Source organism: Chiloscyllium punctatum, chromosome 39, assembly GCF_047496795.1.
Source record: "Chiloscyllium punctatum isolate Juve2018m chromosome 39, sChiPun1.3, whole genome shotgun sequence".
NCBI classification, from domain to species: Eukaryota; Metazoa; Chordata; class Chondrichthyes; order Orectolobiformes; family Hemiscylliidae; genus Chiloscyllium; species Chiloscyllium punctatum.
The window spans coordinates 23,002,660-23,026,513 of record NC_092777.1 but is presented as its reverse complement, the minus strand read 5'-3'; the positions used below and the strand labels follow the sequence as shown (position 1 = coordinate 23,026,513).

The window sequence follows — 23,854 nt, the reverse complement described above, 5'->3', positions numbered from 1 at the left end:
CTTTGTTTAGATTTCTCGTTATACACGTGCATCGATCTTTCGCACTGTAAAGTACTCTGAAGCATTATTTTGTGCAGACAGCTACATGGTTGTTCCCATGGCTTCCGGGCATTTTATAAAGCATTTTTTTAATAACATGGCATCACAAACTGTGGGTTGGGGTCACGAGCTCTGAAGAAATAAGGCTGCAGAGTGTTGGCCATGTCAACAGCTACGTGGCCCCTTTAAATCCTCTATTTTTAAAAAGGTGGGCCTGGTCTAACTGGCTGATCTTTACAGCCCAGTTCCTGCTCCATAGAAGCCAGTGTAAAAGGTAGGTTCTATAAAGCCCTGAAGATTACATACTTTGGCCCTCCCACAGTCTCAGAGTCAAAACCACCCTCCCCCCACGTCCCACAGTTCTCACTGTGATGGCCATTGATTTAATTTTCAAGTCTTGAAATGAGGTCACAGTGGGGAAAAAAACAGACGTGCAAACTAGGAGCAGGAGGCCATCATTTGGCCCTTTGAGCCTGGTCCACCATTCACTAGGATCATGGCTGTTACTCCATCTCATTGTCATATTCCTGCACTTTCTCCACGTTGCCTTTAATCTCTAAAAATGTATCAACCTTTTTCTTGAGTATACTCAGTGACTCAGACTTTCCACATGTTGGGTACCCTCTGAGCGAAGAAAGATTTTCTCATCTCAAGCCATCCATGACACGTCTCAGATCCTGAATCTGTGACTCCTGGTTCGAGGCTCTTCGGTCAGGAGAAACACCCTCCCTGCAACCAATTTGTCCAGGCCTGTTAGAACTTTATATGATGCAATCAGATTCCTTCCTATTCTTCTTAATTTGAGGCCCAGTTAGACAGTGTCGCTGTCCTGGTGAACCTTTGCTGCATTCCCTCTCTGGCAAGAAAATCCTCTCTTAGATGACGAGACCAAAACTGTACCATGAACTCCAGGTGTGATCTCATCAAGACTCTGTACAATTGCCATAGAGCATCCTGAGTTCTGGACTCAAATTCTCTTGCAACAGAGGTCAACATATGATTTGCTTTCCCAATTGCTTTCCGCAGTGCCTGTCTATTTTCATTGACTGGTGTACAATGACCCCTTGACCCCCCTGTTCATCTGTATATTTCCACTTAACTAATACCCTGCCTTTCTGTTTTTCACACTTACTATGTAATGTATAATTTAACATTTGTCCATGTTACACTGTATATGACATGTGGGGGAAGTGAGGACTGCAGATGCTGGACATCAGTCAAAGAATGTGGCACTGGAAGAACACAGCAGTTCAGGCAGCATCCGAGGAGCAGGAAAATCAATGTTTCAGGCATAAGCCCTTCATCGTGAATATCATCTGGCATTTCTTTAACCACACACTCATCTTGTCTAGATCACTTTCATAACTTTCAATCCTCTCACACAAAAAGTTTGAGGAACACTCTTCCTAAATGCCTCCTCAATACCTTCATGTGCTATGAGTAAAACAATGTATTCAACAAATGACCACCAGGAAATGTAATGCCTTCAAAAAAAGCCTTTGATATTAATTTCTGAGAATTCATACATTTCCACATCCTGATTAGCTGAGATTCTCTTACCTTGTAGCATGGCAGAGGTAGTGTAGTAATTAAATGGTACATTCTTCACCATGTGCTCATCAGGATCCAGCGATCCAAGTTTCTCACCCACCAGCACGGATTTCCCTGTCCCAGCATTGCCCACAAGCATGACAGGTCGGCGTCTATCCAACAGCTTCTCCATGAAGTAACGGATACGAATTGTCTCGATGGTGTGCACCAAACATGCCTGAAAACAATAAAAATTGTGCCAGCATCAACAAGCAGCAAGCTGCAAATGTTTCCGCACTTCTCTGAAGTGTATGGTACAAAAGTGAAGTTTATCATTTACAAATTCATCATTGGGGCATATCCATCTCTCACGTAAGCACAAAGCAGGGACTGAGCTGCTGTTGCTTGTTGCCAAGTTACATCAAGACCCCATCAGACCTCATTCTCATTCACGCAGATGAGAAGTATGAAGTAGCTTTAATAAGAGAGGCGTAAATTAAGAAGCCATAACTTTTAAATATGCTAAACAATTTGAATGTGCAGCTCCTTTAAATATTTTAGCCATTCACATGTATTAAACTAATGAGGTCAACTTATGCTTGGCTTGTGTGAGAACTTTTTAGCTGTTGTGAAACTGCCCAGATTCAGGGAAATGTTGGACACAACCCATATCAAAACACGGCATGTTAGAATTCCAATGCAATGTGCCATCCTGGCACCAATCATCTGGCTCTAATTCGTAAAGATTCACATTAACAAACGTGTCACAACAGAAGGCAAAATAGACTTCCAATTACAAATTAACATGGAAGTGAGAAGTCTCTGCAAACAGCACATCATGTACTTTTAAAATTCAGAAGTATTAAGCCTAAACTAATTGCGTACCTGCAAAGGAATGTCAGGATCAAGATTGAATTTTGGAATCAGCTTGGACCAGGGCTCAAATTTCTTTGTCTCTGAGTCAATGTAATAATCAAAAACGGTGCCATGCGATGGGAATTTGACGGTCTTGAACTCTGATGTCCACCACTTACTGAATTCCACTCTGTAGTCAATAAGCTGGTAGGAAACAGAATGTGAAATTAGTGTGTTTTCTCTCTTCATGTTCAAACGTGGATTCCATAAGCTCTCAATCCAGGAAATGAGGAACAGAAATAGGCTATTCAACTCCTCAAGACTGTTCAACTAATACATCATGTTATGGCAGTTTTGTGTTTCAACTTTGTATTCCTCCTACTCCTCTCTTACAAAAATCGACCAATTTAAGCTGAGTACAATACATGTTAACCTGTGCCCACAGACTTCTAGGGGAATGAATTTGAATTTCCCTCTCCATAAGGCTGTGCTTCCAGGCTGCACACTCGAATGGCCTTGCTCCAAGATGGTGCCCTCTTGTTCAGGATTATCTCACCAAAGGGAACAATCATTTCCGCACAAACTGTTGTATGTAGATGATTCATATAAATCGTGACGGTATAACTGATCACAGGACTCTGGCATCAGCAACAGAGACACCAGTATAAAAAGAATGGATGAAGTGAGATATTTTAGACCCTGTACTAGGCAGCGGCATTTGAGGACTTATTGTAAAGATATAAATAAAGGTGCATTGCATTTCATATGGAGCAGAAGAACAGCAGAACATAAAGGATCGAAGACGTGCAAACAGTCTCATCATTTAATTAACTTTTCTGACTTGTCTTCCTTGGATCCCAAGTGATTGACTTTTCGTTTTGACAAGAATGATCAAGCGCCACATCATGGGAGGGAGGGGAAATGCATATTTTTCACCCAATCCATCCCCATTCAACAATGTTGTTTTAAAAAAAAAGCCTTCTCACTCCCACCCTTCTATCTATGCCAACGATATTATTGGCAGCATCATGTTTGGGTCAATCAGCAAGTCCAATTCTCTCATAAATATTTGGTTTCAAGTTGTCGGTGGGCAGTCCATTTGACCACACACACACACCCCTCCCAACCATTTTATGGAGAGTGGATCAGAGGTGAGTGCAAAAACAATGGGCTATTTTACACATCATACTCTGTTCAAAAAGAAGCCCAAGAGGTGGTATAAAATCCAGCCCAATTGTGTCTGCTCCCTTTCACCTTTGGCTCATGTCTCAGTGCATTCGCTAATTTAGACTGATCTGCAGATTGAATCTATATTCCTTTGTCTACGTCATTAATATATAGTGAGAAAAGTTGACATTCTAGTTCACGTTGCTGGGAATATCATCCTTCTGATCAGTGCACATTCTCTTTATCATGATGTTCTCTTTTCTACTTTCCAACAAGGAGAATGGTTGACTCAGTTGGGTAGATGAGTCATTTAAATTAATGCCAACAATATGGGTTTAATTCCTGTTCCAGATGCAATACACTTCAGAGCTACTTCCTCGCCATGAGCTATGTTTCTTGATCTGGAGTGGGATTCTTACAAGCTTTATTAAGTCATTCTTTGTTTTTCTCTCTCTCTAATAGAGACTGAAAATAACAAGTAAATGCCGGCGCATTTAATGTTTTCAGTACAGATTCCAACATCTATAGTAATTTGTTCCTAATTTCTAACAGCGGGATGCCTTGGCCCCTGGTAGTCTGTGGCTAATCATGTATCCATCTACCTATCATAACATGGTCTTCCTTCGACTCTATCTTCTTTAGCTTCACAACTGTACAGGACTGAGGTGAGCACAACTCACATTAAAAAGCTCAATAAAACAATATGAGATTACCAGGAGGCAAATATGTAAATAGCCGAGGTTCGCATAAAGTAGTTTCTAGTTTAATCCACACTCCAGTCCAGTCTACCTTATGAATGGTCTGTTACGGTCAAAAAATGTTTTGAATCTTCTGCACGTTTGTTAGCTTTTCTTTTGCTATCCTTCTCCAGTTGCTCTCATATGGCCCTAGAGATAGAAAATGACATGCAACTGGACGTGGATCAATTTTACAATTAGGGATCAAAAGATTATTGGATTTCTCGAGCTGTACTTGCAGTCAAACCGATTGGAGCTAAATTAGCTAGCCCCTGAAAACACATGCAGGATTTGTGTTGCATCATTAACCTACACTCACTGACAGAAATTCAAACAACATGCCATCTTTGGGTTGCCCTCTCATCAGCAAAATCCCTGCCTGCAGTCAGAGTTCGCCACATTGTTCATTGGCTGAGTGCATCAGCAGGAGGCCTAGAGTCATACATAACTTCCTGAAACATCTTAAAGCCTGCCTCCATCTCATAGATGAAAGATGCTTAATGGCTGAAAACAGTTGTATATAGGGTGAGTCTATTTTGGAAAATAGAGAAGAATGGCCCAACATGAGAGAGCTTGGGATCAAAGGCTTCCAATGCTGCACTGAACAGCACTGTGTAAGGATGTAAGGACAGCCATCTTCAGACACATGGCCAGGGGAGCAGACAGCTGTGGGAGCCAATGCTTCCAGGTTTTGGGCGCAGTGAATTCCATGGACTCAATCACAAATGATCAAGGAATGGATCTTCAAATGCCATACCTTACCAACTCACTAGACTCAGCCACCACTCGAATCACCTCACCTACATGACTCATCTGTCAAGAACAAATAACTAACATGCATGTGCTTAACCATACCCTCCACACTTACCGTTATTGCAAGCCTCACACAAATGCTTTTGCACACTTCCGGTTATTCAGTCCTGGAAGTCACATCATGCAAGCAGATTGATGCTCACTTTTTTTTTCTTGCAGGAGAAGTTAGCACACATTGGAGGCAACAGTATCTCACCAGAGGGAGGCAGGTTATATTGTATCCATGCACAGATGTGCAGTAACCGTGAAAGTACTCCATGTGTTTTTTTTTTATTTATTCATTTTGTGGAATGTGAGCATCGTTGGCTGGGCCAGCCTTTATTGCCGAGGTGCCCTTGAGAAGTGGTAATGAGATGCCTTCTTCAACTTCTGCAGTCCACATGCTGTGGATTGACCCAGAATGTCATTAGAGAGGGAATTCCAGGATTTTGACACAGTGACAGAGAAGGAATGGCAATATATTTCCGTGTGTGAGGTGAGAGTTCATGGGATTTGGACAATGCTAGCTGGGTCAGCTTAATTGTCATCCTTAATTGCCCCTTGATCTGACTGGCTTCCAGGAACATTTCAGAGGGTAGTTAAGAGTCAGTCTTTGCAGGTCTGCAGTCACAAGTAGACTAGGTCAGACAAGGACTGCAGATTTTCTTCCCGAAAGAAAAATGGGCAATTGGTTATACAAACAATGGTTACATGGTCATTATTAAGCTAGTATTTTTTAAATTTCAGATTTTTATTGAGCACACACTTCACCATCTTCCTCAGGAGGATTTGAAACCATATCATCCAAGCATTAGGCCTGGACTTTGGGATTGCTAATTCAATGGCGTTACCACAATGCCACTTCCTGAGACGTCAAAGAGCCCTAGAAAAACTGGAGTCGGTGGCAATTGTGGGAAAATATTCCTTGATTGGGGTCATCCCTGGCACATAAGAAGATGGTTGTGGTTCTGGATTAGTGGTGCTGGAAGAGAATAAATTTTATTCCTGATGAAGGGCTTTTGCCCGAAACGTCGATTTCGAAGCCACTTGGATGCTGCCTGAATTGCTGTGCTCTTCCAGCACCACTAATCCAGAATCTGATTTCCAGCATCTGCAGTCATTGTTTTTACCAAGATGGTTGTGGTTGTTGGGGGTTAGTCATTTCAGTTCCAGAATTTCCTCAGCTAGTGTTCTCGGCTCAACCATCTCAATTTCTCCATGAGCGACCTTCCTTTCATAAGGTCAGACATGAGAATATTTACTAATGATTGCATAGTGTTCTGCACCATTCCTGAACCTTCAAGATACTGAAGCATCTACATCTAAATGCAACAAGATCTGAACAATACCAGGTTTGAGCTGGCAGTGGCAAGTGAAGTTCATGCCACACAAGTACCAGACAATAACCATCTTCATCAAGGGAGAATCTAACCGTTCCAATTGACATTTAACAGTATTTCCGTTGTTGAAGCCAATGGAATCAATATCCTGAGGTTACCATCGGCCAAATACTGGACTACCTACATAAACACAATGGCTCCAACAGCAGATCAGAGACTTGCAATACTAACTCACATCCTGGCTCCTCAAAGTCTGTCCATTATCTACATGACAGAAGTCAGGAGTGAGATGGAATGCTGTCTTCCCTGTAGACTTCTGCAACTTGAACAAAGATGTCAAGTCCCAAACATTTGTACAATCATAAGAGGGCTGCCTTGAAATAATAAGTACGTGGAGGTGCTGGTGTTGGACTGGGATGGGCAACGTCAGAAGTCACCAAGTTATAGTCTAACAGGTTTATTTGAAATCATAAATCCACTTCACCTGATGAAGGAACAGCACTCAGAAAGCTTGTGACTCAAAAAAACCTGTTGGACTATAACCTGGTGTCATGTGACTTCTGACTTTAAACAGCAATGGTAAAGCGAGGAGGGTGGTTTTCTTTAATACTGAATTTAGTAAAGCAAGGACGAGTGTGTGCTAGATGTGCAGCTCCAGTATGGCAACACTGTTCCGCCTGTCTACATTAAGTCCAACAAACATTAATTGTCCGCAATAATGCTTTCACTCTCGATACCCATTGCAATTCATGGTAGAATCACTAAGGATATTACATTGTCAACTCAGAGGTATTACTGAATCTAATCACACAGACACTACATATAATACACAGTATCAACAAGTTGATATTCTCGGTTTTATGGGGAAACGATTGTTGATCTCATCATTTACATCTTCATTGCTGCTATTTATTCAGCAGCAACCAAACTGAATACTGCCACTGCAAGATTTAGTGCAGCCAGTGTTTTGTCTTCACAGACAAGAGTATGATATTGTGATGGGAGCAAGTCTAATATTAAAATACATATGTTAGAAGGAACTCCAACTGATTCAGATATGAATCAAGTGGCAATGGAATAATTTGAACTAATTGAAGAAAAATAATTTCAAATAATTTCAATGTTATGTATTGCCTATACCATTAATCAAACTACAAACTGCCCATTCATTATACAAGGTGGCGCTCATCTCTGAGTAATGATGGTACAGTCCCATTCTGAAGCAAACTCTGATAACAGAGTTTAAATCTGCATCATATGTCTACTAGCAGGTATGTTCCTCTCAAGTATCAGAGCACATTGGGGGAACAACATCCAACCAGCGGTCACCTTGTGACAACAGCGTAGGTAGCAATTCTATAACGAAGCAAGTGGCTACAAAAGGCTTGGGATGGAAGACAGATATGGAATGGTGCAGTAAGATGCACATATGCGTGGGTGTGAAGTTCATGCTGGATACAAGTTAAACAGGCAATGAGTTCCAGTTCTTCACCCCATCTCTCCCTGCAATCTTTACCCAAATCCTCACACGACAGTTTGAAAATATGTACGACCCAAACATTATGAAACAGTCATGATTTGGAGGTGCCAATGTTGGACTGGGGTATACAAAGTTAAAAATCACACAACACCGGGTTATAGTCCAACAGGTTTAATTGGAAGCACACTAGCTTTCGGAGCATCGCTCCTTCATCAGGTGGTGGTGGACTCCACTATCACCTGCTGAAGGAGCGACGCTCCAAAAGCTAATGTGCTTCCAATTAAACTGGTTGGACTATAACCCGGTGTTGTGTGATTTTTAATTATGAAACAGGGTTTTTTTTTCCTTCCACTGGCATCAAATTAATAAAACAGGAAGGGAAATCAAAGATAAGACAGAATTATATATGCTCTGTACATGGAAGAACCATGTGGGTTACAGTGGGCAGAGGGATTCTTTTGTCTGCCTCCCTTCTTTCCAATCAGACCTCTCTCCACCAAAGACATTTCCTTTTTTCCAGTGAATCTATTCAACCTCTCCAGCTGCCTGCCTCACCACTGCCACCTGCTGGTGGAAGTCCCAAAGAGCTGATCATGTCCTTTGCTCAGAGTCCTCCAACACCACTTGCTGCTAGAGGTTCCATTTCTCAACCATCAGTTGCCCACCCCCCAACTAGTGATTACACAATTAAAGAAAACAACTTTGCTATGTCCACCTTAAAGAAACTTTATATTCTTACATAGTCCATTAAATTTCCATGCAACATCCTTTGCTCCAAGGAGAACATACACAACCTCTCCATTCTAACACTGTAGCTAAAATTCCCCATCCTTGGGAGAATTCTGGTAAAAGAAAGCTTCTGCAACCTCAGAAAAACTCTGGCTTTCTTCTTAAAATGCAGTGACCAAAAACAAATGCAGTAATCTAAAAATGGTCTAATTTGAGTCTTACAAAGGTTTAATATAGTTGCTTGCTTTCAAACTTGATACCTCAATTTGTAAAGCACAAAATCTCTTGCTAATTATTCTTTCAATATATCCTGCCACCTTCTGGAATTGAAACCCATGTATCTCAAGGTCTCCTGTCCCTGCACTCTTTCCAACTGTGGCATTCAGTCTGCATTGCCTTTCCCTATCCCTTCTGCCAAACTATATCACCTGCTCACACTCCCCTCCATGAGATTCCATCCGCCACTTGTGAAATAAAGTGTTCAGTTATAAACTGTACTAGAAAATGGATGGGGGATGACAAAATTTAATTTTGTAAAAAATTGTTTCCTCCTCAACAAACCAGCTGCAGGCAAATAAATTCAGCCACAGAGGGCCATGGAGGGACAAGAAGCCAATTCTGTGCCAGTGATTAGTGAGTTATCAATCTCTGCAGTGATATCAGTGAGAAACATTTCAATCACAAGGAGCAAGAAAAATGAACAACTGGAGAAACTACTTTGAGCTGCTCAACACTTGGCTACAAAGAAGGGTTTGACTATGTTTTTGCATTCTGCAGGCTTCAAAATCGAAGGATAATTAGCATGAAGAGGTGCAATTGACATTGTCAAGGTTGAGAGGTCATTTGAAAATTTTGTGTTCATCAGATGTGAGCCTTGTAAACTTTTTGTGTCCTTCCTTATTGCACTCGAGAAGGCAATAGTGACATTGTATTGTTAAGGTCCACTCTGACATTGCTATTGGGAAGGTAATTTCAAGGTTTTGACTTGGGAAGGTAATTCCAAGGTTTTAACTTGGGGTGACACGGTGGCTCAGTGGTTAGCACTGCTGCCTCACAGCACCAAGGTCCCAGGTTGATCCCAACATTGGGTGACTGTCTGTGTGGAGTTTGCACATTCTCCCCGTGTCTGCATGGGTTTCCTCTGGGTGCTCCGGTTTCTTCCCACAGTCCAAAGATGCGCAGGTCACGTGAATTGGGCCATGGTAAATTGTCCATAGTGTTAGGTGCATTAGTCAGAGGGAAACAGGTCTTGGTGGGTTACTCTTCGGAGGGTCAGTGTGGACTGAAGGGCCTGTTTCCACACTGTAAGGGAGTCCAGCCTAATCAATAGAGAAGGAATGGGAATTTGTTTCTAAGCCAGGGTGGGGTGCTGCTTGGAGGGGCAATTGCATGTTATCCTGCATCTGCTGCCCTTGCCCTTCTAGATAGTAGAGGTCAAAGATTTGGAACGTGCTGTCAAAGGAGGTTTGACAAGTAGTGAGTCAGAATTAAGCATCTTTCAAATACATTTTCTCATACGGATGATATTTAAATGCACTATTAATCTCTTTACACATTTTCAAACAACCTAAATTGAAAAGGACAACCTACTCAGCTTTGAAAAAGCTTTTTTTTAATATATGTGCTTTAAGATATTCTCTACAAATATCAAATGCAAGCACTGAAAGCATTGTAGCCAGGTCAGGTGGGGTTAGAAAAGGTTTTATTGAATGCATTCAGGATTACTAACAATCACCTTACATATTGAGAGAAAAGGGTTTTAAAGGAGAAGTAATTTAATTCAGCTAAAAAGAACATAGCTGCAAATGTTGCAATCCTAAAATGGAAACAAAATGCTGAAAATGCCAAGCATCTGTCATTATAAAGAGTGGGTAACATTGAAGAGATTGAAAGATGTGCACCAGAAAGATTTATTTTTGTGATGTTGATGGGTTTATTTTTTGTTTAGAATTATCTTCTTTGATTTTGCTTTTAACTCCTTTCAGACAGTAATCTGCACTGTGGACAAGACAGTGCTCCCTTCCAAATGTTTTCAGTCAAATTTACCAAGCTCAATTGCAAAAGATCACCTAACGTACCTTTCTCTTTTCCAAAACCTCCCCATTGAAAACCATCTGAGTCTTGACAATAATGATAAGTGACAAACCATCAGAATTATTAGGCACGCTCCAAACAGAAATCCATCAGCAGGCATTTTACGATTGTCAACGATCATCACAGCTGATAATATGAAGGAAAAACTAAACTGGAATCTTCCTTCAGTCTCCTCATTCTAAAGAAGGAATTGGATCAAAAACCTATAACCTTCCTTTAAAGATGCTGAAGATGTATATATTCACAACTTATTTCAAATCTGGCCTTTTTCTCATCTCAGAACTAAAGCTTGACATTCTTAAGTCTCTCCTTCTATTCATTCAATGGGATTTGGGCATTCCCGGCTGATCTAGCATTTATTCCCCATCCCTCATTGCACAGAAATTATCACTTGAAGTCTGGAGTCACATTTAGGTCAGTTTCGCTTCTCTTAAGGGCATTAGCGAGTCAGATTTTAACACAATTGACAGTGGTCATATGGCCAATATTAAGTTAATCCCTTATTCTAGGTTTTTATTGAATTCAAATTTCCCCATCTGCCCTAGTGGGATTCAAACCAATGTCTAGAACATTAGTCTGGGATTCTGGATTATTAGGTTTTCACAAGATCTAGTAGCAATAATTGTTTTTAACCAATACTCATTGAGCTAAGGCTACTCTTGAGCATCTGGCATCTTTCCACAGGCAGGTAGATAGTCTTCTCTTTCTTTTGAATTCCTTGTTACTTGTTACCAAACAATATGAACAGTTACCTGATGGGAGTTTAAAAGGATGAGGGGGATCTTATTGAAACTTGCAGAATACTGAAAGGTCTGAGTAGAATCTACATGGAGAAGATGCTTCAACTAACATGACAGACATGGACTCAAGGGCACAATCTCAGAGTGAAGAGATGACCCTTTAGAACAGAGATGAGGAGGAATTTTTTCAGCTGTGTGTGATTAATCTGTGGAACTCATTGCCACAGAAGGCTGTGGAGGCCAAGTCATTAAGTGTCTTCAAGGCAGAGATAGATAGGTTCTTGATTGGTAAGTGAATCAAGGGTTATGGGGAGAAGACAGGAGAATAGGGTTGAGAAACTTATCAGCCATGCTGGAGAGTGAATGGTGGAGCTGACTCAATGGGCCAAATGGTCTCATTCTGCTCCTGTCTCTTATAGTCTTACCTCCTCAGCAATCAGCAAAAGAAAACTAGAAACATTAGGAGGAAAAAGGTTGATTTCTGTTGCAGTTATTTTCAAGCAGGTTCACAAAGCACCAAGTTTCAAGATGCAACACCATACACTTCATGAATGCTTTAAAAAAATCCACATAAATTTATATTGGGTCATTTTTAAGATGCCTACTTAAAATAGATATTGGCCTCTTTCATACACCAATGACAGCCTAGCACATGATTTGGAAACTTTTCAGATATTAGACTGCCCTGACCAGAGCAAGCGTTCACCCAAAGGATAAGTGGTCTGTTTTTAAGGAGAGTCACTGTCAGTGAGGTTTTTGGTCATAGCGATGTGCTCCTGTTCAGTAACCTGGGGATGTACAATAGACACCAGCAGCGAAAGCTTAAATGAGGCCAATTATCTGAAGTCTCTGTCTTTGAGCTCACAAACCATTCTTCGCACCAATTTGATGCACCAACTAGTATTTCTAAGCCAATGACTAAAGTAATGTCAGGTGGCAATGGGGGATTGGTGGCTTGGGGGTGTTGGAAGAATAGCCCAATGAAATCAAAAGGTTTCCTCAATGGAAATGTAGTTCACATAGCAAAAGTATTCCCTGTTAGTATAGTGGTTGGTTCTTTAAGTTCAACACAGTAATGCTTCTAATTCTGGAGGCCTTGACATTGACAGAGACAGGGGTGGATAAGAACATTTTCCAAATCATTTTCACATTGTGTTCATTTTTGTACAGACTTTACCTCACTGTTTAGTATCAATCGTTTTACTCTAACTATGATCAAAACAAATCAATGTGAGATATGTGCTCTGAATCAACATTTCCACAAGAGAAGCTACATTTCTACTTGTAACATGATACACTTTGTGCTGCAGGGTGAAAAATTACTGATGTTTTCACTTGGAAGATGTCACAACATATTTCTACAGCTTTTGTTTGTCATTGTTTTCATGCTAAGTTTTTACTGCAAGCCTAGTATTTTTTCCTCACTGTAGCAATAATATGCTTTGTTGATGTCGTAAAAAATGTTGATTCTGCGTAGTTGGTTATTCTGTCTTCCTCTAAGAATGAATAACAACTCTTTCTTTGCTCTAGCAGGTCACCCAGTCCTTGCCAGATGTATTAGACAATCCCTGATTTCTCAAAGAAGTGGCAAAGGATTATTGCCTGAGAGGGGAAAGAGAGGAGGTGAGAAAGAGGAACGACAGGCACTATTCGTCCATAGGCATTTAAGACCATAAGACCATAAGACATAGGAGTGGAAGTAAGGCCATTCGGCCCATCGAGTCCACTCCGCCATTCAATCATGGCTGATGTGCATTTCAGCTCCACTTACCAGCGTTCTCCCCGTAGCCCTTAATTCCTCTAGACAACAAGAATCTATCAATCTCAGCCTTGAAGACATTTAGCATCCCGGCTTCCACTGCACTCCATGGCAATGAATTCCACAGGCCCACCACTCTCTGGCTGAAGAAATGTCTCCGCATTTCTGTTCTGAAATGACCCCCTCTAATTCTAAGGCTGTGTCCACGGGTCCTAGTCTCCTCACCTAACGGAAATAATTTCCTAGCATCCACCTTTTCCAAGCCATGTATTATTTTGTACGTCTCTATTAAGTCTCCCTTTAATCTTCTAAACTCCAACGAATACAATCCCAGTATCCTCAGCCGTTCCTCATATGCTAGACCTGTCATTCCAGGGATCATCCTTGTGAATCTCCGCTGGACACGTTCCAGTGCCAGTATGTCCTTCCTGAGGTGTGGGGACCAAAACTGGACACAGTACTCCAAATGGGGCCTAACCAGAGCTTTATAAAGTCTTAGTAGTACATCTCTGCTTTTATATTGGTGGGAAGTAGAAATTCTGATAAGCTTTGTTAGTTACAGCATGGTCAGTCAGATTATACAACAAGACATGACATTAACACTTCAAAGGATCAAACAATAGCCAATTTGTATATGTTAGTAAGGGTCACCTTTCCAAAGAATACCTGGAGTTGGGTATTTTTCATTGAACGGTTTAATACAGAAGTCACGTACTCAATAAAGTTTGATCTGAACATTGAGGGTGGTGGGGAATATATGTGCTGGCCCCTGGGTACCTCACAGTCAGATGCTGATTGTGTGAAAACCTGACTACACTTTTTCATTTGGCAGACAGTCTGTTTCAACAGTTGTTTCAATATGATGAATGCTGACAAGTCAGAGGTTGAAATGATATTGTCCAACATATTGGAATTGGGTAAATACCCACTCTATCACCAACAGAGCTTTCAGAAGGTTCTGGCATTGTGACATACTCTCTACTTACAAGAAAGGGAACCTACTTCGCTTCAACATATAATAGGTTCAAACCAGTGGCTCCATGACTTCAAAATTCACAATGAATAGAATATCCCACTTCCAGGGCTTGCAGCCTGGGTGTAATTTTGTTATTATAGGCCTTGTTAAATATAGATAAACATTTATTTGTTCATGGGACATGTCTCACTGGCTATGTCAGCATTTATTGCCCATTCTTAATTGTACTGGAAAAGGCGGTGATGAGCTGCTTCACTCCTTCTGCTGTATATACACCCTGTGTTAGGAAAAGGCTTTGGAATTTTGATCCAGCAACAGTGAATGAATAGTGTATGTCAGGATAGTGAGAGGCTTATAGGGGAACTTGTACATTCTGGCGTTCCCATGTATTTGCTGCCCTTGTCTTTCTAAGCAGCAGAGACAGCAGGTTTGGAAAGTGTTACTGGAGAAACGTTAGTGAGTCACTGCAATGAGTCTTGTAGATAGAGCTCACCGCTGCCACTGTGCGTTGGGGGTGAAGGCAGTGAAAGTTTAAAGTGGTGGATGGAGCTGCTAATTAAAGAGGCTGCTTTGCCCTGGCTAGTATCAAGCTTCTTGGGTGTTGGAACTACACTAATCCAGATTTGTGCCTTGCAGATGGTACATAGGCATTGGTTGGGGAGACAGGGAGCAAATTACTTCCAAATTCCAATCTTTTGGTTGTTGCAGCCACAGGAGGCTGAACATTATATGTATTTGGCTAAGTGTCAGTTTCATCGCGTTTCATGGAGGGTTTCTCTCTTCACAAGGCCCAGCAAGGTTTCTTGTTGCATCTTACCAAACCTCATCAATTACCCATACAGTGCCCTTCTCACTTGGTTCTTGCCCCATTCTAACTCACCATATACAGAACAACCTGGCACAGCCAGGATATCCCAGAATTTATCGACATGCCGGGCACCAGTGCAAACTTTGGAAGGCTGCTGTGCACAGACCATCACTGTTGGGCCGGAACTGGCCAGCAGAGGTTCTATCCTTTGCAGGGACATACAGATATCACACAGAACATAAAACTGGCACCTGCTTTGAAGACACGGTACAGAAATGGGATGTTCTATGCCCAGCACCAGCTGAGGAGGCCACAATACCATAAGCATGCCAGCCCAGTCTGAGGTTGTCCTTGTGGAGTACTTACACTGGCACCAGCTTGTTGGGCAAAGGCATGGTCTCTCAGCCATTATTACTCAGTAATGCCAGTATACTTAGAGACAGTTCAGCAAGGTATAAAAATGATAGCTGGACTTCAGAGGTTAAGCTATGAGGATTGATGAGGCAAAATAGGCCTGTTTTCACCAGAATTGAGGAAGTTGAGGGATGATCTGATCAAAGTCTTCAAGACATTAACAGGTAAAGACAGGATAGATAGATAAACTAATTCTACTGTATGGAAATTCTAGAACTGTGCAGTGTAGTCTGAAACCAGACTGTTCTAGAGAGTTCTTAGGAAACACTTCTGCACCCAAAAGGTGGGAGATGTTTGGAACTCTCATCCAAATTTGACAGTTAATGCTAAATCAGTTGTTAATTTTAAATCTGAAACAGATTCATTTTTGTTAGGCAAAAGTATTAAAGGATATAGGCCAAAGGTATGGTGTTAGGCCACAAATCAACCATGACCTCACTGAATGGTGGAACAGGAATGAGGGGCTGAATGGCGTACTCCTGTACTTATATAGAGGATGACAGGTTTACTAGAAAGGAGCTCAGAAATGGACTGAGGAGAGCCAGGAGGGGGCATGATAAAGGCTCGACAGGAAGAATTAGGGAGAACCCAAAGGCATTTTACCCATCCGTGAGGAATAACAGAATGATCAGGGATAAGGTAGGGCCAGATCAGGGATAACATAGGGAACTTGTGCATGGAATCTGAGCAGATAGGGGAAGTCCTAAATGAGTTTTTTGCTTCAGTTTTCACTAAGGAAAGGGAACTTGTTGTGAATGAGAACTCTGAGGAGCTGGGAAACAGATCAAGATTGATGAAGTTGATGTGTTAGAAATTTTGGCAAACATTAAGATTGATAAATCCCCAGGGTCAGACCAGATTTATCCTAAATTGCTCCAGGAAGCGAGAAAGGAGGTTGCTAAGCTGCTGGCGAAGATCTTTGCTTCTTCACTCTCCATGAGAGTCGTAGCGGAGGATTGGAAGGAGGCAAATGTTGTTCCGCTTTTCAAGAAGGGGAATAGGGAAATCCCCGGCAATTACAGACCAGTCAGTCTTACATCTGTGGTCAGCAAGGTTTTGGAAAGATTCTGAGGGATAGGATTTATGACTATTTGGAAAAGCATTGAGCGATTAAAGGCAGTCAGCATGGCTTTGTGAGGGGCAGGTCATGCCTCACAAATGTTTTTGAGTTCTTTGAGGAGGTGACAAGACAGGCTGATGAAGGTTGAGCAGTGGATGTGGTGTTTATGGACTTCAGCAAGGCACTTGATAAGGTTCCCCATGGTAGGCTCATTCATAAAGTCAGAAAGTATGGGATACAGAGAGATTTGGCTCTCTGGATTCAGAATTGGTTGGCTGACAGAAGGCAGAGAGTGGTTGTAGATGGAAAGTATTCTGCCTGGAGGTCAGTGGTGAGTGGGGTCCTGCAGGGCTCTGTTCTTGGACCTCTGTGCTTTGTAGTTTTTATAAATTACTTGGATAAGGAGGTTGAGGGGTGGGTTAGTAAATGTGCCGACAACACAAAGGTTGGAGATGCCGTTAATAGTATCGAGGGCTACTGCAGGCTGCAGTGCGACATAGACAGGATGCAGAGCTGGGCTGATAAATGGCAGATGGAGTTCAAACTGGATAAATGTGAAGTGATGCATTTTGGAAGGTCGAACTTACATGCTGAATATAGGATTAAAGACATGTTTCTTGGCAGTGTGGAGGAACAGAGGGATCTTGGTGTTCAAGTGCATAGATCCCACAAAGTTGCCAGCCCTGTGGATAGAGTTGTTAAGAAAACATGGTATTTTGGCTTTCATTAACAGGGGGATCAAGTTTAAGAGCTGCAAGGTTTTGCTGCAGCTGTACAAGTCCCTGGTGAGACTACACTTGGAATATTGTATCCAGTTCCGGTCGCCTTACGATAAGAAAGATACGGAGGCTTTGGAGAGGGTGCAAAGAAGGTTTACCAGGATGCTGCCTGGACTGGAGGGCTTGTCTTACAAAGAGAGGTTGACTAAGCTCGGACTTTTCTCTCTGGAGAGAAGGAGGAAGAGAGGTGACCTGATCGAGGTATACATGATAATGGGAGGAATGGATAGAGTCAATAGCCAGAGACTTTTCCCCAGGGCACGATTGACTGGCATGAGGGGTATAGTTTTAAGATATTGGGAGGAAGGTATAGAGGAGATGTCGGAGGAAGGTATGGAGGAGATGTCAGAGGAAGGTTCTTTACGCAGAGTTGTGAATGCATGGAATTCGTTGCCAGCGGTGGTGGTGGAAGCAGAGTCATTAGGGACATATAAGCAACTGCTGGACATGCACATGGATAGTAGTGAATTGGGGTGTGTGTAGGTTAGCTTATTTGATTTTAGATTAGGAATAATCCTCGGCACAACTTTGTGGGCTGAAGGGCCTGTATTGGGCTGTACTGTTCTATGTTCTATGAATTGTTATTTATCTTTGAGGGGCACAAACCTCATCAGCTTCTGGGTAAACTTTAGCACGAGAGGGAGATGGAGACAAAATCCTTCCTTGCATATAGTTAGCTCCATTTGGATTTGAAAAGCGACAAGAAAGTATGTCCATAAAGAATTTTGTAAAAAAAAACCAACTGGTCCTGATATCACTGCTGAAGAGTACCCAGCTTATAGAGCTGGGCTATTGGAGCTGTTATTTGATACTAGTCCCTGGACTTATTTTAAGCAGACCTTCCACAAAGCCTCAAAGTGCTTTCACTGAACTCCATAAACGATATCTCCTACCGTTTCACTTTTCATCAACACAATCATAAAATCCACATTCAAAGGAAAGGCAAGCTCATGGACTGAGGTACAGTTCCATTAGATTTGGTAAAAGGCTACAAATCCATTCTGGAGTTAATTCATTTCTACCTTTTTTTTTGTCACGGACTATTCCTTTATCTTTTCAAAACAGGGGAAAGTGACTTAAAGATAAACTAAGGATACAAAATAAAGGACCAGAAAATCGCTTGTAAACCAGCAGAGATATTTCAGACAGCTGCCATTTCATTACTGCTTCCATTATCTTCATGGCACAAACATTCATTAGGTACCATAAATAATCTGACTTTCCAAATCAGAATCATGTTCTCACCTGGTCCTGAAACATTGCACCACCAAAGGCCCAGATAGCGGCAAAAATGAAATAGAGCTCATACAGATCCTTATGGCAGTCTGGTGGAGTGTTTTCCTTTGTCAACAAGCACTCTAATAAGTAGCAAAGCATCTGAACCATACTCTGCTCTGGGACTGGGATGATCTTCTTAAATCTGTGGAAACCAGATCAAGAGAATAAGAAGAGAAATCCTTTCCTGTGTGAGAGATAACTAAGCCCCAGAGAACTAACTAAAAAGTAACATAAGATTTCTGTTCTCCTGTTGAACTGTTGTTTTGAAAGGGCAAATACTTAAGTGCTGTGAGCTTGAAGGACATTGAGGTCAGTTCAACACTGCACCAAATAAACTTAACCATTTCTCTTAATATGAGAATATTGTTAGAATCTTGAATTAACTTGAATTGAATGAATGAATGAACAAGCTTTATTGTCACATGTACTCAAGTGGGTACAGTGAAAAATTTATAAGTCACCAACTTACAGCACCATTTTAGGTACTAAGATCACTATGTGACTGCTACATTTGAAGTAGCATGTTCAGAATGGTTTTCACTCTGTTCAAACCATTCCAAATTTTAGTTCAGTTGTTTGTGACTTCAGGTAGTGCATCAACCAATCTCTTGTTCGCTCTCCATTCTGTAATGCTTTTTTGCAAAAAGCATGGGAATATTAATTACTATGGAAAGCATTCAAACATGCCATACCACTTTAAACAGTGCAACAATTGCACAGCTAAGTCAAATACTCTTCTGATGCTCATGTTGTAAAATGTTCAGTTTCAGCTTTCCCGTTTCTCAGTTCAGTACAGCTCCTACTTCACCTCTCGACCTTTATTCTCCCTTACCTTGTCCGAAGAGTATCCAGGCACAAAGGCAGGTATTTCTCAAATAAGATAGTCAGGTTCGCTTTCTCGGACTGGACCTCTCGTTTGTCAATCCAACTGCTAACTGGGGGGTTCCAGCCGAGATCAGCAGGATTAATGTACAAGATCCCTGAAATAAGATATAAGAACTTGCTTATTCCTTATTTTCTGATGTACAATTTGACAGTTGGGAAAGTAGACCATAAAATGGGCAAAACCAGCTAGCACAGGGCATGGTATCTGGTATCCGCATCTGTTCATATATATTGCAATGCCTTAGTTTTAAATTATCCACTCCGATAGCATACAGTGTCACCTGCCACTTTTCTGAAAATTGTTGCTATGGTAATACAACATGAGTGGAACTGGGAAAAGTGATAGAGGAGAAACATGAGACACTAAGTGTCTGTCTAACAGCTATCTTTCCAGCCACATGCAACCAAATCCTTTGTACATGGTGATTTCAAACAAGCTATGCACCATCTTTGTGATGTTTTGATCCTGTTTGAGTCCTTTGGGTATCATACCAACACTTACTTGCACAGAGGAGTTTATGATTACCCTCTAGTGGGTTAGGTTGGTCATTACATCACTTCTTTCGAACAAGCCAAATGGCTATTTTAAACGTTCATTCTGATACAATTCCTTCTTCCTACAAAAAACAGGATGTGCTATCCAAATCGGTTTAAGCCATTAAGCTGCTCAGACAACAATTTGCAATCTCATTGCTTGATGGATGGGCAAGTTTTTATGGATAACTACACAATGTACAGACCAAATGTTTCTGGAGAAAGGGAGCAGAGGTCAGGTCCCTGATCTTTACCATTAGATGAGAGCTCATTAACCTGAAAAATTAATTCGCTCCCACAGATCTGCCATGATCTCATTGAATGATAGAAAGGCTCAAGGGGCTCAATGGCCTACTCCTGTTCTTAAATCTCTCTCTACTAAGGTGCTACCTCACGTGCTGAGTAGTTGCAGAATTTTCTGCTTTTATTTCAGACTTCGCATACCAATCGTATTTTGCATTTCTGGAAGGTTTCTGTCTGTCTCTTTGTGGCAAAGAAGGAATACTAAGTTCAATTGAGAAAAGGCAGAGAACCGGGGGCAAAAGAAAAGATAGAACAAGCACAACTAACAAAGATACCACACTATTTCTTGCTGTTACGCTCCTAAGAAATCTTGCTTCATTGTGAGGCTTGCATAGCACTCATTGGGAGCAATGATCAACTTTTTCCAAAACACATATTCTAATTCACATTATCTACTTATCTCCAAGACTTAACATTATGAATTCAAACACAAGGAATGTAAATCCTTTCAGTTTTAGAGAATCAGTATTAGAAAAGCTGTAATTTAGGATCACTTAAACACAACACAGGCCAAAGGAGCACAATTAAAATAGCAAGCATATTTAACCACATATCTAACACTTGGTGTTACTGTTATTTCCCTCTTCAAAGCCCATGAGTAAGAACGATCACTGTTTGACTTGGAGTCCTTGGGTTTGAACATGTATGTGTATACTTTTTTCCTCAACCTTTAAACTACTGGGAACAATGGCAGCTGAAGTGGTAATGTAATTGGACTCAATGTAGAGGTCCACGTTAATGTTCTAAACCCATGAATTGAAAACCCATCACAGCAGCTGATGGAATTAGATTAATTTAAAAATCTGGAATTGAAACCTAACCTCAATAATATAACTCAACCTTCTCATAAATATCATATCCCTTATGGAAGAATTTCTGTCATATTTACCCGGTCTGGCCCACGTCTGACCCAGCAATGTGGCTGACTCAGAACTGCCCTCAAAGGCTGTCTGGGATGAGCCACAAATACTGACATTAGTGTTGAAGGCCACATCACATGGACATTTGTTTTCTTAATAAAGAAACAAGTTGATACCATGAGTTACACCTTCCAAGAGCAATAGCAACTATTTTTAATGATTGTTTCTCAAGTTGGTGAAAGATAGAACTTGATCAGATTGCACCATAATAAGGAGCAAGTAATGGCCCGACCTGCATCTGAACAGGATGTAGTTATCAAGCAGCAACTGAACTAATTCACGCCCTCCCTGAGAGGAGCATTTACAGACAAATAAATTCTGCAAGACTGAACCCAATTCTCACAGATTGGATTTTTACCTTAATTAAGTTCTAGTTATATACAAACCTGCTCTCGAAACAGTGGCTGGGGTTGCAGTTCGTAGGTGACTAATTTCAAACAGAAGTCTCATGGTTGGATTGAGAGGGATCCGTTCATTACTGGCCAATGTCAAAACCTAGAATAAAAAGATAGCCAAACCGGTAAGAAAGATGGTGTTTTATTTCTCCAGTCTGTGTCGACTGAAAGACTCCTATCTAAGGACAAGCTTTTCTTTAATGGACTGAGAACCAACTCAAATGTGAATAAACGGTGCAGAAGAATGTAAAGTGGGATATGGCCAAAAGAGGTACTCAGAGAAGTACTTCTAAAGCACAAAGGTGGCCACTTATGGATGATATAAGAATTAAGCTAGTGTGAGGAAAAAAAAGCAGGATCATGCACACTGATTATTTTTGCTTATTGCTGGTGTTGTTGCTGACAAATCCAACACTTGCTTGCTATCTCTAATTGCACTTGAACTGAGTGGCTTACTAGATCAGCTCAGCATGCAGTTAAGAGTCAACTATATTGCTGTGGGTTTGGAGTCACATGTTGAGCAGAGTGGGTAAGGATGGCAGATTTCCTTCCCTGCAAGACAAGAGTGAATCAGATGGGATTTTAGCCTGGAGCAAGATGTGAAGGGATCAGAAGCTAAGAGTAAGGTTCCTGACACCATTTCCAGGGTGTGCAATCATCCTGTAGCACGTGCCAAGCACGGGTTTGGTAAGATTTTAGGACTTTCAGATGACAACAGGATATATCCTTCTCAATGAACACCCATTTGCAGACCATAAGTGTAGGGAAGTCTTGGGTTTTGGAGATCAAAGCTGGAGGTGTTAAAATCCTGATTGCAAATTTTGCAGCTTTTAGAGGGCACGTGGGCAGTAGCAGGATATCTTTAGGAGATGGAATTACTCAACCTTGGTAATCAAACCGGTCAGACAGCTATAAACATGTACAGCATGGAAATGGACCATTCGGTCCAACTCATACATGCTGACCAGGTACACTAAATTAATCTAATCCCATTTGCCAGCACTTAGCCCAGATCCCTCCCGACTCTTCTTATTCATGTACCCATCCAGATGCCTTTTAAATGTTCTAATTCCATCACTTTCTCTGACAGCTCATTCCATACAAGCACCTCCCTCTGTGTGAAAAAGTTACCCCTTAGGATGCTTTTATATCTTTCCCCTCTCACCCTAAACCTATGCCGTCTAGTTTTGGACTACTCTACAATAGGGAAAACACCTTGACTATTCACCCTATCCATGCTCCTCATGATTTTATAAACTTCTATAAGGTCACCCCTCAGCCCCGACGTGCCAGAGAAAACAGCCCCAGCCTATTCAGCTTCTCTCTATCACTCAAACCCTCCAATCCTGGTAACATCCTTATGAATCTTTTCTGAAGTGTTTCAAGTTTCACAATATCTTTCCTTTGGCAGGGGACCAGAACTGAACGCAGTATTCCAAAAGTGGCCAAACCAACGTGCTCAAAAAGAAACTGATCCCAAGATCAAATGATCCCATTGTACACCATGACATGAAGTGACAGCCAAATGAGTTAATAGAATTACAAATAGAGACATCTGTATGCTGCTGGTGGGAATTAAACAGGGTAGTTATGTTTCCTTGACATTTTGACAGCTGAGATAGGAGATATGGAAGGGCAAAGAGAATAGACTAGCAGGTAATACAAAGGGCAACCCAAAGTTATTTTGTCTATGGTATAACAGAAATTATAAGAAGAATAGGGCTTATGAGGAACCAAAAGGAAAGATTCTTATGGTTGCAGTTCGCATTGTCAAGACACTAAATTAGTATTTTGCATCTGTTTTCAATGCCAATGCAACAGAAGAGGAGGTAATAGTAAGAGTGAACAGGCTAAAAACAGATAAAGAAGTGGTACTTCAAAATGTATACTTAAAAGGTCCAAAACAGAAAAGTCACTCCATCTGAATCCTAACTTGTTGAGGCACTTAAGGGTAGAGATAACATGTTTTAATTTTCCAATCTTCCCTACAGAGGAAATGACAGAGGACTGCAGGATTCCAAATTTTACATCCCTGTTGAAAAATAGACAGAGAGAAAAAGATAGAACTTCAGTCTCATCAGCCCAAGAGCAATAGTAGTGGTTGGTAAAATGAAAGCATAATTAATAGTCATTTGGAAAATGTATGGGTTAATAAATTAAAATATGTGGATTGTTAATGGGGTGATACATTTTTGCAAGTTTCTTCCCGAAGAAGAGTCGAGGATATGGTTGAAACCAAG

General features: G+C 41.2%; 1 protein-coding gene across 2 annotated transcripts in view; it reads right to left on the bottom strand.

Moving 5' to 3' along the window:
• dnah9 (dynein, axonemal, heavy chain 9) overlaps window positions 1-23,854 on the bottom strand; it is a 507,475-nt gene that overhangs the window by 310,568 nt on the left and 173,053 nt on the right. For both annotated transcript variants that reach the window (XM_072558306.1, XM_072558307.1), the window contains exons 34-38: window positions 21,606-21,714; window positions 19,410-19,557; window positions 18,545-18,719; window positions 2,455-2,628; window positions 1,600-1,807 (exon numbers count right to left, since the gene is read on the bottom strand). In XM_072558306.1, the coding sequence (XP_072414407.1) occupies window positions 1,600-1,807; window positions 2,455-2,628; window positions 18,545-18,719; window positions 19,410-19,557; window positions 21,606-21,714 (814 nt within the window). The remainder of the gene's footprint in view (window positions 1-1,599; window positions 1,808-2,454; window positions 2,629-18,544; window positions 18,720-19,409; window positions 19,558-21,605; window positions 21,715-23,854) is intronic.